At 37.4% G+C, this 17,605-nt stretch overlaps 1 protein-coding gene across 1 annotated transcript in view; it reads right to left on the bottom strand.

The window, feature by feature from the left end:
- Window positions 1-3,754, bottom strand: part of LOC114473464 (zinc finger protein 532-like) — a 35,925-nt gene extending 32,171 nt beyond the window's left edge. The window contains exon 1 of the mRNA XM_028463103.1: window positions 3,383-3,754. Within this exon, the coding sequence (XP_028318904.1) occupies window positions 3,383-3,678 (296 nt within the window). The 5' untranslated portion in view covers window positions 3,679-3,754. The remainder of the gene's footprint in view (window positions 1-3,382) is intronic.
- Between the last annotated feature and the right edge of the window lie 13,851 nt (window positions 3,755-17,605).

Genomic DNA, 17,605 nt, shown 5'->3' with positions numbered 1-17,605 from the left:
GCAGCAAAGCCTCCACCTTTATACTCAGCAGGTTATCAGATGCAGCTGGTCCAATCAGCAGGAGAAAGCTGCTGGAAGCGAGTCCAAGATCTCCTGCCTGCCCTCCAAAATAAAACCCCATCGTGACAATCAGTAGGTCGAGCTAAAATGTCCATTCTGATAATCTTCCGTTGCACTCTTTCGAGTCCTGAAGTCCTTTCTCCAAAGTTAAATACGACACAGTTTAGGCACATCATAGTTAAAGTATTTTAGTGAAAAAAAAAAATCATACATTTAATCATTTTTATTTGTGATTTTAAACTTTATCTGACGCTATTTTACATGCAGCGTTAACACACTGTAGCTACTTTAGTTATGAATGCAGTTTTCATGTCAGTCTCACCATTGAGATCTAATGATGTAGGCTGAAAGAGTTTTAGGTTAGAGTTTAGAGGTTTTTTTTAAATCATGTAACAATTTGTATTAGTGCACTTTACACTATAACCAGTATATGTTCCTATTTGTACATTCTCTCAATTAGACTTAAGTTCATGTTCAATGCCATTTTAAAATAACCTGTACTAATGATCATCATTTTGACAAGTAGATGTAAGTACAGATCATTTAGAAAAGTCAATAGCTACATAGGTTTACCTGTAAGGTGATTCCTTCCTGATGATTGCTTTGTAGTTTCCTTTGAAGTTCTTTTTTGTCTTCTGGACTTAGGAAATCATCTTTGATGGCGCTTGGTTTAACATGTGAGGCCATTAGATTTGATGGAGGTTTTGCTGAGAATAGAGTTCTTTTGGATTTACAAATGTGGCCATTTCCTCTGACGGCCTGAGACCTTTTCTTCTGACAGAGGTTTTGCTGAGACATGAGTCTGTTTGGCCTGACAAATGATACCTGATACCTCGCTCTGAGACCTGAGGATGTCCTAAAATGTACACCGTACTTGACACCTTAGATAAAATTTTGGTTTACTTCAGTATTCAAAAAACTTTGATGACATGCGCTGTGATTTTTGTTTGCACTGTGCTTTATATATATCAAGTATTTAAATGCATCCATTTGCATAGTATTGCATCTTATGTTTAAAAAATCCATCAAGACCTGCTTCCACAGTATTGCATATTGTGATCTAATTTTAGTTTATTCATAACTGTATTCTTGTATGGAAAGCATTGCAATTTCCATGTGCAATGTTTTGTAAGAAAAATAAAAAATTATTAGCCAGCATCTTTGTAATGCTTTTTTTAACGTCAATTTTTGACTGTTATTTGTGGATTAAAAGTGGTTAACAATATTTTGTTTTTTTATCCCTTTTATTCTCTGAAATATGCGGTGTTTATGTGGAATAAGATGTGGGTGTGATTGCAGTCTTTCAAAACTAGTTTTTGGTGTTAGAAAAAGATCATTTTAAACTAACCAAATATTTATCATAGTTATTAGTTTTAAAATTAAATCCAATTTAAATGACACAATTTTAGTTATTTAAAATGATAGCTCAGTGTTTAATTAACATACACTATATATATATACATATATATATATATATATATACATATATACATATATATATATATATATATATATATCAGTGACGTGCCGTGACCACTAGGGCTGGGTAGGCATGTTGCAAATCGAGACCACCAATGACAATTTCATATGTTTCTGCTGTCAAGTGTAAATTCAATTCAAATCAATTTTATTTGTATAAAGCAATTTCCAACAAAGTCATCTCAATGCGCTTATCAAAATATAAAGTTCATAATAAGAAAGAAAAAACCAATAAGATCCACATGAACAAGCATTAAGCCATCTAACAAAATCAACATCATAAACACAATTAAAGAAACATAAACAATTATTTAATATAGCCTCCATACTCTCCCAACAAGATATATCTCATGACACGGCAGCACATCCGTTGTTTGTGTTGGAAACACAGAAACACAGAGAAAATGACAACTTTGTGGTGCTCATGTTTGCAGGTTCATAATCCACCCAATTACTGAGGAGTTCCAGGGGGGAACTTATTGTATTGAGAAGGGTGTTTCCACTGGGAAGTATTTTGGTGTTACACATGTTCACCCCTGTGTGTTAGTGTGGTGAATAAGAGCTGTTCTAATGGAAAATAAAGATTGGAGTTCTATGCTGAACACTCCACCTCCGACTCCCTTTCTTCGGCTCCACAACTTAGAACAGCCTCAGTGAGGAGCATCCACAAAACCAATCCTTCCTTTTTTACCATTCACTGTGAAAAGTATGAAACATGTTCTGTCCTTACCTTTGCTGAAGGTCTGGTAACTCAGGTGTGGTCTCCATCTTTTAAAAGCTGTCGTTTTTCCTCAAAACAAAGTTTCTCTATCATCTCTAGCGCTGTCATTCTGTCTGTAGTGTTTTCCCGCCCACTAGCTAGAGAACGTAGCAGCAGCAGTCACGTGTCATCTATTCATTAATGTGCTGTGAACTTACGTATAGCATTTAGCATAGCGCAGTTACGTGCAAAGGCAGATCTCTAAGCTGCCTTTACGCGTAAATGAATGTCATATTGGGGACCTGACTGCGCATGCGCAAACACGTAAAATCACGCAATGGGAACTGAGGCAGAAGAGCGACGTGCCTTTGGGAGGGGGCGTGGCCTCCCTCTGCCTTACAGCGGAGCGGAAAAAAAAAAAAAAAAGACTGTGCAGCTGTTCCAGGAAATAGCGCTGTTTAGTAATTTGGGCTATAAAATGCACAAAATACGGACACTTTCAAACTTATAGGTACTGTAGGCTTTTGGAAATGGAAAAAGAAATCATTTATAATTAAATATAATTGTGTGTGTGTGTGTGTGTGTGTGTGTTGGTGGTGGTAGTCGGTGGGGCCTTGCTTCTATCGGTCTGCCCCAGCTGTGGCTACAATAGTAGCTTACCACCACTGTGTGTGGAGCAATAGAATAATGCAATGTAAAGTGGCTTGAGTGTCTATGAAAGGTTTTATATAAAATCTAATTTCTTATTATTATTACTAGTCTTACTTTAATATATTGCATTTTTATAGATTCATGTAGTGTTATTCTTTTAACTTTTAGTAAAATATACTAGACGACTTAATTTACTCAGTTTCTACTGATATGTACATATTCTGTAGAAAAAAATACTGTTTTAATATATTTTCTTTAAAGCTCGTTGTCAATATAAGGAGTCGCTGTGTGTAACTATAATTCATTCATTCAAGCTTTAAATCTAAAAAAAATACCATTGAGGGTATTCCTTCATTTCAATGATTCAATATGTGATTTTCCAAAAATGATCGTTTAAAAGAAAAAGAAAAAAAGAAAAGAAAGAAGTAGTCTCAGTTTTTGATGAATGAATTGTGTGTCCCGTGACCTGAGCAGCCAATGAGCAGCCTTCACCTGGAGCCCTGTGCAGCTGAGCAGCAGTGAAGGCTCACTCCGCTTATAGCCGCGAAGGGGAGAACAGCTCCTTCTCCTGCGCTGCTCCAGCGTGGCCTTCCAACGGTTTGACACACGCACTGCAACAGCAACCGAGCACGCCTTTTACCAGCTGCGATGTCGCCGAAGAGCTCCCACCCCGTGGAAATGGAGAAACGCATGGACCTGTCGTCGCTCTTCTGCCTGGTTGCTCGACACGGTCCCGCCATAGTGATGGCTGTCGTCGCGCTGGTGTTGGTGCTGGTGGGGATTGTCATCTACCGGAGAGAGAGGAGGAGGAGGAGGAAGGCCACGCCGTCAACCGACAGCGATGCGAGGAGCCTGGTCAGGACCCACATGGAGCCAGAGGAATCCCGGAGCACATCGGAGTCAACAGGTACAAATAACCAGAAATGTGATCAGCTGTGGAGGGTTCATGCCTCACACGTAGCTAATAAATCAGTGATCCCTGCTGTTATACACTCACTGTAGGACTTTATGGACTGGAATCAGATTTTCTAGCTTTTCAATGCACAATTTAATGATATCATGTCGATCTTATTATAAAACCGTTAATGAATTAATGATTATAAATTGCTAAACTTTAAACACTCATGTAGCTGTCCTGGATATTTTCAATAAAAAATGTTATGCCACATAAACTAAATATATTAATTGGTTATTGTACGTTTTTTAGTCTAGCCTACTGTTGAGTTGTGTGGCCCCATAATACAATATGAGTTTGACACTAATTTAAAGCATCAGAAAATATAAAGTTTAACTTAATATTTCTATCATATAAGGAAATGGGGGTACGTACACGATGTCACTCCATTGGGGTACTAGAGAGAGAGTGGAAAATTAACAAATAAAGTGTAGGGGTGTCCCAATCTGATAAATGGGTCAGTTTTTCTCCTACCTAATTACTCGGGATGTCGGCCTGGAAACGAATATCGGATTCAAATTTTTTTTCTATTTTTTTTTTTTGGCATTTGTTTATTTTATTCAATTGTAAAGTACTGTAGATATTATGTTAAAGGTTAAAATTAATGTAACCAATTAATTAATAATAAATAAGTCATTTTTTTTCTCATACCTACTGTTGCTGACTGTTGTTCTGTTTGAGTAACATCACTTGATCAAGCTTTTTGTAACATTCCACGCTACAAAATAATTAATAAAGGTATGTACATGGATTCAGAAATAAGTGAAAGGTGTACTTGAGAACTACTCCTTTAAGGCAGTAGTTCTCAAACTCACAGTTTAAGTAGCACATCCTGTATGCTTTGGTCAATCTGGGCTGCGAGTTGATTGAAGGTGTGGCTGGCTTGATGTCCGCGATCTGCCAGAGCTTACGCTATGCTCAATGTGTGCAATTTTTTTTTTTTTTTTTATGCAGTCATATTAAATTTGCTTGAATCTTAATAGGATTAAAAAAACTGTGAACGTTATTTTATTTTAGTATTTGATATTCATCTTTAAGAAAATATGATGTGCTTTGTCTGATACAGATGTGAGTGACGACCCTTCAGTCACAAAGGATCACACCGATCTCACTCCAAGTGTTCTCCAAATCCGACATCGACGCGCTCCTGCTGAGGAGAAACCTCCTCTTTACAAACCAACTCACCGTGATTCATCCCCAGACAAGACTTCACCTGTGCGGGACCATTGCACTGCAGAGGCGTATGTGACGAGGGTCACTCTGAATCTGCGCGGTGATTCTCAGGCTGAGACTGATACAGATATGGCAGAAAAGTTAGTTTGCCAACAAAGGTTTCCAGTTGGGAAGGACTTTGAAGAAGAGAAATGCCTGCAGCCTGCGTTGGTTGAGAGTGAGGCCCACAAAGAGGACCAGAAGGTAAGCTGAAAATGCAAAATAAATAACTAATAAATAAAAACTAAAAAAAAAATGATTTGAGTAACCACATGGTGAAAGTGCTCCCTTTTACATTTCAACGCCATTCAGGTTTTTTCCATGGTTTGATAGAACCAGGATTGTATTTGTGTTCCACTACTCCATATCTATTGATTTGTGAATACTTTTATAAAGATATGCAATCTATCAAGCATCACATGTTATTTTAATCAATGCTTAATTTAACACCTACACTGATCTTACACCACCAAAGGTGGCAAATAATTCTAATGTGGAATAAAGATTTTTCATTTGAAAGAAAATGCAATGATGAATTGGAAAAGTCCATCTAAACCAAAAACAATTTCACATTATTGAATTCAAAAGCACATCAACACTGTACAATTTGTGTTAAAGGCTGCATTCACATAGGGATAATCCTGGACTGGGGCTGAATTGACAAAGAAAAGATAATTGTTAATCATTGATTTAGCTCTGTTGTCATTACTAATGCAGTTTAGGAATCCATCCAAACTGATACAAAAACCCCGTCGGTTACAATAGCTTCTTGTTTTTAATGCACTGTCACTCAAATTTTACAATGATTTGATTTTTGGCAGTAGAGTGAACAAGTGAAGGTAAAGCAAGTCAGTGACTTCCTCATTTATTTCTCTTCAGTTTTCATTTGTTCCTGTGGTTTTATTTACAAGCAATTGACTGATTCCAATAACAGATTAACATTATCCCAAACGCTGCATGTAGGCAGGATGTCAAATTTAAATTTATATTTGGTGTAGTGCACATAGATTAATGGTTTTTTAAGGAAGTATTTAATTTTTAATTTTAAGTATTTAATTGTTGCTGCAGTACCTAACATTGACAGCTGGGGCAGTATAACTCCCACCGTTTACATTCTGCAAGTTAACAGTGAAGAAGAATGGCGGAACACACAGAAGTAGCTCAGCTCTTACCTAAAGATTCCAGAGATTGAACACATTTTACTGAAAACAAACAGACAAAACAATTGAAGTTAACTTTGAAGTTTAGCTCTTATTCCATGGAAACACTACGGCGATGCACAAACACTCAAAAGAAACACTGCAAAGCTGCTGTTTCTTTACATGCCACAGAGAAGTGAGATGATGTTGATATATTGTAGACTTTTTTTTTTTTTTTTAAGTCTTAATCTTAATAATTTTTTGGTTTAGCCAACAACCTATAATGCAAATGTTTATTACGTTTGTGTTGTACATTTATCTGTATGGATATGAGGGAAGAGGCTTGTTTAGCATATGCTAGTACAGTTAGGTTTGTGTAATTTACTGCACTAATCAGTGAATTACTGACGTAGCCTGCTTTGAAATACCCTTTTAATGTAATTATCTTGCACCATATTTTTAAATTGATATACATGTCCATACACAGTATATTTACTTTGACCATGTTGGCTCTAAGCTCTGTTTGACTGGACTTTAAAACACGCTACCCTGAAAAAAGGATGTTTTATTCTTTCACTTTTAATAATTTGTGGGACAATCAATGATGTTGCTAGGTACGCATCCTGCATCCCTGACGCATACAAATCTAAAAGAACTCAGTAAATCCACTATCCATGCGTCCCAGGGACGCACCTCATTTTTCCCATGAAAAACGACACATTGTGAACAACTTATGTTTAAAATCACACTAACTAGCAAAAGAAACCTAGCCGTCAGCGGACCCCTTTATGCATTAACTCAGCACAGACATGATCGCCTTGAGTACATGCTAGTTTAGCCGCTACAACAACAATCAGCCAGTTAACTAGCTGCTTACAATACACCACAAACATATCTGCATCTTTTTATTTTTCCCAACAGACTTTGCACTGTGTTAGTGAACTTACATTTTTGTGCTATAAGTTTCATAGTGATAGTCTCAGTTCATTTGATTTAGTTGATGTTCAGACAAGAAGATTCTGGTCTTATTTTGGTGACAATTTATTTTTTGACTCTGTCATGGTGATGAGAATGTTTTGTTTGTTTAAAATCAGCATTTTTATTGATGATTTATTTTTTGTACAACAGACATCATTTTGTTTTCATTTGAATTGTATTTGTTTAATTTCAGATACATTTTAAACATACATGAATATATCTGCTAATTGATATTGAAGTGATATTGTTAGTATTAATACAGATTGATTTATTGCTTGTGTTTGTTGGAAAAACATGAGAAGAGCACCATATCATAATTGAACTATTGGGGAAAAAACTTTTTTTTTTTTCCAATATTGCTGAGTCCTGTTTAAAATAAGATAAAGGCAATTAATGCTACAGATGTGTTAGCCCTGTGAAGAAGTTGGTTAGACTTCATTTTTTCTTCAAATGTCATCTTACTATTATGGCCTATCAATCTCTTACCCCATTTTAAACATTTTTACAGCCTTTTCCATGTTAATGTTAATTGTTAACCTGCCAATATTTTCTGTGTCTAGGTGTCGCAAAAAGAATTTCATGAAGATGAGAAAACTACCATTGAGCATGTGTCTATTGAAAAAAATGGTCACGAAGAGAAAATTTTCAGTGCTTCCAAAAGTTCAGCAACCTTGAAACAAATTTTGCCAAGTGAAATGTTTTCAGATGAACACTATTCAGAGGCGACTATGTCTCTCACACGTCACAGTGACTGTGCTGAGATTGAGGAAAACACGCTGTGTCCAATTGAAACCATTAGCCTAACTGCAGAAAAAGGTCAGGGAAATGAAGTTGTCCAGGAAAGTCCTAATTACAGAGTTAATCATCAAGAACAATACACATCTAGGCCCACTGCACAACAGCAAAAATCTGACAGAATCATAGCTTCCAATTACAGTGTTGAAAATGATCCAACCATAGAGGTGACTGAGGAAGTTGTAAACAATGACCATCTCAACAAGCACATGGGCGGAGCTCAACAGCCAAAGATTGAACAAGAAAAGGAAGAGTTTTTCCATGGAGTAATGCCACCCACAGTGGATGAGAAATGTAGAAAAACCAGTGAGATGAAGGCAGAAGTTGCTGCTGAAGATCAGTTGAACAAATGTACAGATTCTGAAAGTGAAGCTAACCTCTTACAGGTTGATGGCCCTCAACAGGAAGAGTGCGTTGAATGTTCTGACAATGTCATGATGTCCACTCAGACTATAGAGCGTCACACCAGTGAAGTGACTGAAGAAAATGAAGCGATTGCCCAAATGAAAAACCATGTTGCTGAGGCTGATCAACTACTTGAAGAGGTTATAGGACTGTCCACTGAAATAATACACATTAAGGATGACGAAAAAATTGATCAACCCATTGAGATTGTTGAAATAAGTGTAGATGAAATCCATGTGAATGCTTGCAAATGCCATGAATTTGACTCTAATTTGCAACAAATAGAAAAAGATCTGACGATATCACCAAGGGAAGAAAGTGCAGCTCCTTTCATTGAAGAATACCAAGAGGAGGAAAACTGTGGCCAAACTATTGAGGTGATGGCAGAAGTTGACCTGAACAAACTTACAGATGTTGAAAGTTACACTAGCCTGTTACAGATTGATGGGCGTCAACAGAAAGAGTGTGTTAAGTGTTCTGACAATATCACAATATCGGATCATGTTGAACCTCAAACCAGTGAAGAGATTGTACAGTGTGTTGCAATTGCCCAAAGAGACAGCAACATAGCTGAGGTTGATAAGCGACAGCTTGAAGAGGCTGTAGTTGTTTCCACAGAGAGAATACCAACTGTGGATGATGTAATTGGTCAACCAAGTCAGTTAATTGGAGAAGGTGTAGTTGAATCCCACCTCAATGATCCCAATGATTTTGACACTAATTTGCAACAAAATGAGCAAGAGCTGCAGACTTCTCCAAGGGAGGACATTACCATCACTTTAGGTGAAGAAATGAACATTGCAGAAATAAAGTTCAATAATAACAGACAAGCAGAAATACCAATCACTGGTGAGCTTTCCAAAATATCACCTGATGATGTACAACAAAGTCAATTAAAAGAAATGGGTACACCAGTTTTGGAGCTTGAACCCCTTTGTGGAAATGTACCCTCTCTCCATGAAAGTCAAATGATGACGAGTGGAAGAGTAGTAACTTTTGTTGATGAAAATGTTAACATACTAGAGTCCTCTTTATCCAAAAATGAACAACCTCAGTCATCAACTGAAGAAAATATTTGCGAGAAGGCTCACTTGTTTTCATCCGTAATGTCTATGAAACCATTGGATGCCTCACAAGCCAACGAAAGAGACCAAACACAGTCTGGTACAACTTTTTCTCTGGATACCACTGAGGCTGAATCCATCACAACTGAAAGGGATGTCGGTCAAAATTCTTTCCCAGCTTTGAACCTAGCTGATCTTACTTTGTCATTGTCTTGTTGTGAAGGAGAAAGTGGGATTTCAAGCATGGCTGTCAGTCCAGATTTTCAACATGGCATTGATGACCTCAACACAGCCTCTCAAAGTGCACTACTTCCAGAAACAGTTTGCAGTCAACAGTCTGCGGGGCAGGTTGAGGTCCAAAACAGCGTCTTTGCAGATAATGCATCTGTATCTTTAACTCAAAAACACATAGAAGACATGACCTTTCAATCTTATACCCCACAACCCGAATTTGAGGACAAGCAGCCTGCTTTGGATGCTTCTTTTAGTACCAATGAAGACGTGTGTGGTAATGAGATTGAGAACAGTTACTTTGGTGCACTAAATGAGGAAATGGGGCAGATTGCAGAAAGTTTTACCAACACTACCCATGGAATGGACAAGATGACAGACACTAAATCCTCTGAGTTTGTAGATGTAAAAGAAGCCAAGACTGAAATGGAACAAGACAATGAAAAGACTGAAATTAGCATCATGGAAGCAACAATGGACAACAATGAATGGATTACTGATGGGAGCTATCAAGTCCTACCTTGGATGAATCTGTGTGACACATCTTATAATCCGAAATCTACAAAAACCAGCCACCAGTCTAATGAGGAGAAACATCATCCAAATTACTCAAATGTCACTTGTGGTGTTAAGGATATATTTTCCAGAAATACCATGAAAATGGATGGTCCCTCACATGAGAACGCCCCAGAATTGAGCAAGAAAATTGTTGCCATTCAGCCAATGCCCCAAAATGTCAATGTGACCTTTCGTGTTCATTACCTTACATGGTCACCTCATCAGAAGGTGGCCATTACAGGGAATCATCCAGAGCTGGGAAATTGGAAGGATTTCGTGTCATTGGAGAGTGACGAAGATGGCTACTGGTCAATTGTTGTCAGCCTGCCTGTAGAAAGTCATGTCGAATGGAAGTTTGTGGTGGTGGAGCAAGGTGATGTGTGCCGATGGGAGGAATGCGGTAACCGCTTCTTAGATACAGGCTGTGGAGAGGACATTAATGTGTGTGAATGGTGGGGATGTTTGTAAGAAAGGTACACAGTATGAGTAGCTAAAACAGTATTTGTTTCCATTTGTCCCTGCATGCTTATTTTAAAGCCAGACTAAAGGAACGTGTCCATGGAGCAAAAGTGTGTGACCAATGAAACTCCAATGTTTATTTTTAACAGCAAACCAACTTCCAATTAAGTCTTACAAAGAAAAGTGCTTATTATTGTTGCCAGTCTGTGTACATAATCCAATATTGTTTTGACTTGCATACAGGCTTGTGATCAATTTTGACCTAGCAAGCTAACCCTAGATAGCTCAGTCCCATAAAACCACTTTAGTTTTAAGTTGTGATGTTTTGACAGTTTGAACTTTGCTTTAGTGTTTGTTTCAGTCACCGTTGGTATCAGCGCTATAAACAGTCAATGTTCCAATATACTGCAGTTCACTTTATTCCAACAAGAAATGTATACTTGTGTGTTTTTATTTTTGAAAAAGTATTGTGTACCTTTCAGGCAAATAGAAAAAGGTGACAATTGAAGATTTAGATGAGAAATCTTTTATTACCCCATGTACTTATAATTATGCAAACTATATGCCTTCATAGGTGGATTCTTGTATTAAAGTAAGATTTTATAAATGTATTTGCAATAATCTAAAGCTAAATGCACATAGTTCACTTTTACTATAGCAATAATGTAAACAATGTTGTACATGTAACCACTGTTGAATCAGGTAATATGAAGTATTTCACAACATAATTCTGACTATTGTACATTTTTACCCAGCAGGACTGCATGTAACCTGTGAGCCAATCAATGTGCCTTTTACATTTGTTTTGAATGCTTTAGTGTGCCTAATTAAATGTGTTATGCAATTTTTTTGTGGAGATAATGCTACTTTTGAATGTTAATAAAATGGACAATTGTTAAAAATCTAAGTTGTCTGTCAGATACTTTTTTCATTTTTTTTTTTCCTTTATTTCTATTTGGTGTATTACTCTGTGAAATCAGTTCAACCAGCAGCAAAAAGTCAGGTGAATGTTATCACCCTTTTATTTCTGCCAAAACATATAAATATCTATTTGAGTTTCAGTTTATCAAATAAAAAATGAAGACCATGAACTTGTTTTAAGTCCAGCTGGCTAAGAGGCTGTCCATGCAGAGGAGGCGTTATTACTGGGTGCTTATTCTGTGCCAGCGCCTCTATTCAGTGCTCACTAAAAGTGATTGGTTTGCTGTCAAGGACGAGTATATACTGGGGAAAACTAACGCAAGCAAAGCAATTCCCAGCAAACAGGAAAATCGTAGGCGGAGAGAAAAAAGGTTAAAGACACAAATACATTTTGAGAGAATTGTATATTTTTAACTTGGCCTGGGTGAAAAAAAAGATTAGGAAAGCCTCAAAGTTCGACTTGGTTAAATTAAGTGAAATGCACATCTAACTTGTCACTCGGAGAACATTCGTTGACCTACATTAGTGTTTGTGGTTCACATGTAAATTTAGCACTGAAACCTAATTCCATCACTAGTCTGACATTTAAAGGACTGTCTATTGGAGTCATCTCTTCTGTATCAGATCAGTTCCATGTTCTGGTAAGTTGAGATTTATCAGACGTGTTACATGAGGTCAATAGGACTCTGACCAGTGACACGTTGTCTTTTTTTAGACCCAAAACATGCATTTGGGGAACTTTGGTCTGTTTGTTTGGGATCAGGAAGCCAAATACAACAAAATGTGTCAGCGGTTCATGGTTCGCACTGATAATTCCATATCATCAATTAAACTGATCAACCAAGCCTTCTTTTTGTTTATTGTGTGTGTGTGTGTATATAGCTTGATGTGTGAGGGCTGTTAGTGGTCCAGCTTTCTTCCAAAGAACTAAAAGCTGTGCGGTGTATTATAAAGTTCTTTTCGCATGTTGGCTTGTAAATGGTTATCTACAGCATGTTAAACAAATGCCAGAGCCAAGGCATTTTTGTTTACATTTTAGTGACAAAACAATGAACAGCAGCATACATTTTAAATGAATGTAAGTCTGACGTGTCGTCCGTATGTGAATAATCTTAAGTAAAATTAAAAACCGACAACCAAAATCTCTTTAAAAAATCAATGTTTGGAAAACTGCAGCTCATTTTAACCTTACCTGTGCTGATGCCATTTACATGTATACATGGAGCTACTGACAGTGAGTTAGACAATGGCAGCTAAAGAGAAGATTTGTGCCACCTGGAAATGCTTTCAGCTCAAAAAAGACATGTTTAATGCTAACTGTGCAACACTGCTGAACCTCATTTAACAGCACCTGGACATTAATCTGTGTGCTTTACCTGATGTTAGCAGAAGTGGTACTGCTTGTAAAGCTAACATTGGCGTATCGTTTTGGAATGATTCAATGATCTTAGGGCAGAGAAGTTAACTGGGCTTATTTGTGGTACTTAAAGCCTCACTATTTATTTAGACATAATTGGATATCCACTATATTTGTCTTCCTCCTTCTCCACATTTCCACATCTAAATAAATGCTTTGAAATGCTAAACTTTGATTCCAGTGGTCATTTGTTTATTTTCTTCTTGGTAATGTTTCAATAATATTTAGTAGGCTTTACACCGATCTGATCCACTATATCTGATCGGCCGATGTTTTATATTTTTTGCAACTCATGTGATTGGCTGTAATGTCTTAATTGGCCGATCCGATCAATGACGTCATTGTTGTGATGAAACTTTCTGTAGATGCTCTCATTGCATTGTTTTATCATCTAATTTACACCAAATAGTTGTTTGCTTTACGTGACACAGCGTTATTTCACTCACATTTGTGCACAAAGATGAAAACCTATGCGCAAACGGTGAGCGCCGGATTTCTTCCTCTTCTACTGGCTCTGTGTGTGTTTGTATGTGTGTGCGCGCTTGTTTTGTTTATTCAGCCAGAGCATTTTTAAATGGAGAGTCCCAGAGGAGAGCAATGCGCTCCTGTTTACTTTTGCTCTGATACAGGAATTTCTGTCCGTTTCAGTATGATGGTGGACACAGAAGTGTGTGCATGTGTGCGCCCGGGGGCTGAAGCTATCCTCAGTTTCAAGGTTAACTCTCTTGCTTCACAGTCGTCATTGAGTATGACGTGGGTTTAATTCAACACTTGCAACGTTTATTTTGCCAATCACTCAAAAACGACATACAGCTTATAATCGATCTGCTCCAGTCTCACAAGCTCCTTCACTCCGCACACTGGTCAAGTGGCCAGTGCATTCGTTCGCAGTTAAAGCAGGTCCTGCATGTAAATTCTTCCACTCCCTCACAGTCACAAGGCTGCGTTTAGGTCCAGAAACACGGTACTGTTTGATTTTCTATGAATCTGTATCAGGTAGTACCTAAAAAAAAACAACCTAAATTCATATGATCAGATCGGTGATCATTTTTTTTAAACTCACTGATCGGTGATCGGCCCAAAAATCCTGATCGTGTAAAGCCTATTATTTAGTCCTTAATATGAACTATTTTAGAAAAACAGTGTGTAATAGACAAGTCTATAAGGAGATACTGGTCTAGGCGACCATGGATATTGTAAGTTTGCAACATCTCTATATTTCCTTCATTGTCTAAACTGAAAGGTTTGTGAGTTCACTCTGTTAGCTGAAACTTTGTTTTTTTTTAATTAAATGTTAAGATGTGCCAAACATGACACCAAGTGTTTGACTCCAGCCTCCTCACCTTACTTACTGTGGTTGCCTGAAGCAAAAAGGACATTTTTATAGCGCTGATGGCTAATGCAAAACTAGTTTCATTGCAGTCTGCAGCCATGTACTGCATTTGGTAATATTTCTGCCTACTTAATACAATTTTTTTTTATGTCAACAACATGATTGGAATCAAATTGCCTGAAACTTCTTTCGTTTTGTTTCCAAGAGATTAAGCAACAAATAGGAGGTCTCAACATCAGACAGATTTAGGCTAAACTGTTAAAGGTGTTCTTCAGTGTAGCACACGTCCTCACTGCAGTGCTAACGTGGCAGCTTGGAGTTTGTCCACACTCTAAGGTTAAAGGTAACCCTTATATAGCCACAGGACTTCCAACTGACACCGCTCACAACCCCCCAACCCCCCCCCCCTGCATTTTTGTTCATCTCCTATGCACATACAAACATTGGCACACCATTTGTCCAACACTGTAAACAGTTAAGCCATTGATAAACCAATGTTAGATCTAAAGTCAGGCAAAGGGCTTAACAACACTAATCTGACAGTTCAATCTGAAAACAGTCTGCAGTTTGCCTCCTGTCAGCGTCAAAATGCCAACAAATCAACACTTGCATGTGATCAGTCAGCTGAGCCTCCAGTGTAAAGATGTCAGATGTATTATACACTCCACAGGTTGCCTACTGTCCAAGTAAAGGCTGGCTGGTGTCACAGTTTTTCTCCATTGGTTTGGCTCATTTCATGAAACTGAAATTACATTCTCAAAACACGGTCAAACCTCTTTGCAATAGTTCACAACACAATGTAAGTTCTCCATTTCATCAAAATGCAAATGTATTAGTACATGTCTTAATGTCTCATTACATCTTTACAAATGACTCAGTACAGGTGGCCTGTATTTAGCACAATTTCCAAGTGAATAGATCTTGTTGATTGATTTAAACTGATTCATCTTCCTCTTGGCAATACCCCATAGATTCTCTATGGGGTTCAGGTCAGGCCAGTTTGCTGGGAAATCAAGGACAGTAACATCATGGTCATTGAACCAGCTTTTGGTACCTTTGGCAGTGTTTTGCTGACATGCTTTCAGCAAAAATTGCCCACACTGCCAAAGGTACCAGAAGCTGGTTTAATGACCATTGATTGGCCAGAAAACTGTCCTGACCTGAACCCCATAGAGAATCTATGGTTATCATCAAGAGGAAGGTGAGAGACACCAGACCTAACAATACACATGACCTGAAGGCTGCTATCAAAGCAACTTGGGCTACCATTACGCCTGAGCAGTGTCACAGGTTGATGGCCTCCATTCCACACCTCATTGATGCAGTAATTCATGCAAAAGGAGGCCCATCCAAGAATTCAGTGCATAGAAATTAACATAATTATCAGAAGCCTTACATTTTTGTTTAGAAAATATTGTTATGTAATATTCAAATTTTCTGAGACGATTAATGTTGGGGTTTTGTTATCTGTAAGCCATAATCATCAAACGAGAAATAAAGGCTTGAAATATTTCACTCTGTCATGAGCCTATATCATATATGGGTTTGACCTTCTGAAATGAGGGATCAAAAATATCAAAGTTTTTTATGATATCTAATTTTTTTTAGATGTACCTGTAAGTGCTGTAAATGTACGGCCAGGGAAGAAGTGTTTAGCCCTCTCAGCTCTGTCTCCGGCTCTGTAGACACATTCTGTTCCACAAACGATTAATTTTGCCAGGTCAATTCAAACATGAATTAAAACAATTAAAAACATGAATTCCATAACATTGCAATATATGTTTATTGCTCTTCAACTCAAAATTCAAAAATAAAGTTCAAGTAAGAATATAAAAGTTCAAAGTAATGCATTCAGAGTCAGAGGAAGCATTAAATAAAAAATAAAAAGGCAGAGGTAGCCGGAGGCCTATCATGGTGTCCTTCCTGAACCAACATAATTTAATATTTATGTTAAAAACACATGAAAATAACAACTTCAACTAATAGATTCTGCCACTCACATTTTTCTTAAACTGATAATTTCAAATGCTAATGCAGAAACATAAAAAAAGAGATAAAAAATGGAAAATTGGTTTTGTAATGTTAATTTTTAAATAAAAAAATGAAAATTATAATAATGATGATGTAAATGATCTTGATTAGAACATGAACTGAAAATACAAGCGTCAGTCTTAGTCCCACACTAGGGGGGAGATGACACGAAATGATAAAAACTATAGAAATAAATCTAATCAGGAGCCATTAAATACTGTATTATTCCACTTATTTACAAAATCTGATTCTTAAATATGTGTATCACTCATTCATCCCATCATTATGCTCTATATTAAAGTTTGGGAACCACTGGTGTAGAGCGACTTCTCACCCTGACTCAGTAAAAGAGCAAAGCTTTTGTTTTCATATTTTAATGGTGAGTGAGAGCCATTTGATGTTATGCACTGGTTGTAAGGAGAATGTGTTTTTTTACACTTGGCTCGGTGTGTGTGTGCTGCTGCTGATTCCTCCTTGTCCCGTCGACGCGCTGCTGTCCGGTCACTCGTATTTTGCGCGCCGATGCGTTGTCCCGGCCCTAACATTTGTTCATCAATAAAAGGATAAATACTTGTCACATAAAACCTTCTATCACAACTCCCAAACATAGAGCAGCTTACATATGTCTTTGTGCGTGAAAACATTTTTATCCTAATTTCTCAGGTTCTTTGTGAGTACCGTTGCTGATCTTTTCCACTCTGTTTTTAACTTATGTTTTTAATTCTCCCTATATTGTACTAAATATGTCACTGGAAAGTAACCTGGTTTAAATATTTCGCCCAAGCAAATAGAAATGAAATTCTCACCTACACGATCTCCATTAAAGCAAGTAAATGAACAAAAACCAAAAACTGTGTGTGTGTGTGTGTGTGTGTCCCTGATGGCCCAGGCTTATTTTCAGGTCACTCCACAACAACTCGTTGCCTGGCAGTCCAAACACAGCACTAGTTGTTGGAGTGCTATGTGTGAAATTCTCCTTGGATTGAAGCTCAGATTTGTGTCTCCTGTGTCAGAGCTGCTGTTTCACATGTGAACTTTATCCCTTATCAAAGAGCATCCCAGTGAAAGACAATGATACGATCTCTTTATATTTGTCACAATGTTTGACATCAATTCATTTCTTTTTTTTTTTTTCTAAACTACAAAGGGAAATATACATCTACAGTGTAGCTGTAATGTATTATTGTTACAAAGTGTCAGATATATTGACACTTTTG

This window comes from Gouania willdenowi, chromosome 12, assembly GCF_900634775.1.
Source record: "Gouania willdenowi chromosome 12, fGouWil2.1, whole genome shotgun sequence".
NCBI lineage: Eukaryota > Metazoa > Chordata > Actinopteri > Blenniiformes > Gobiesocidae > Gouania > Gouania willdenowi.
The sequence above is the reverse complement of the archived record's forward strand: the minus strand, read 5'-3'. Positions and strand labels throughout refer to the sequence as shown.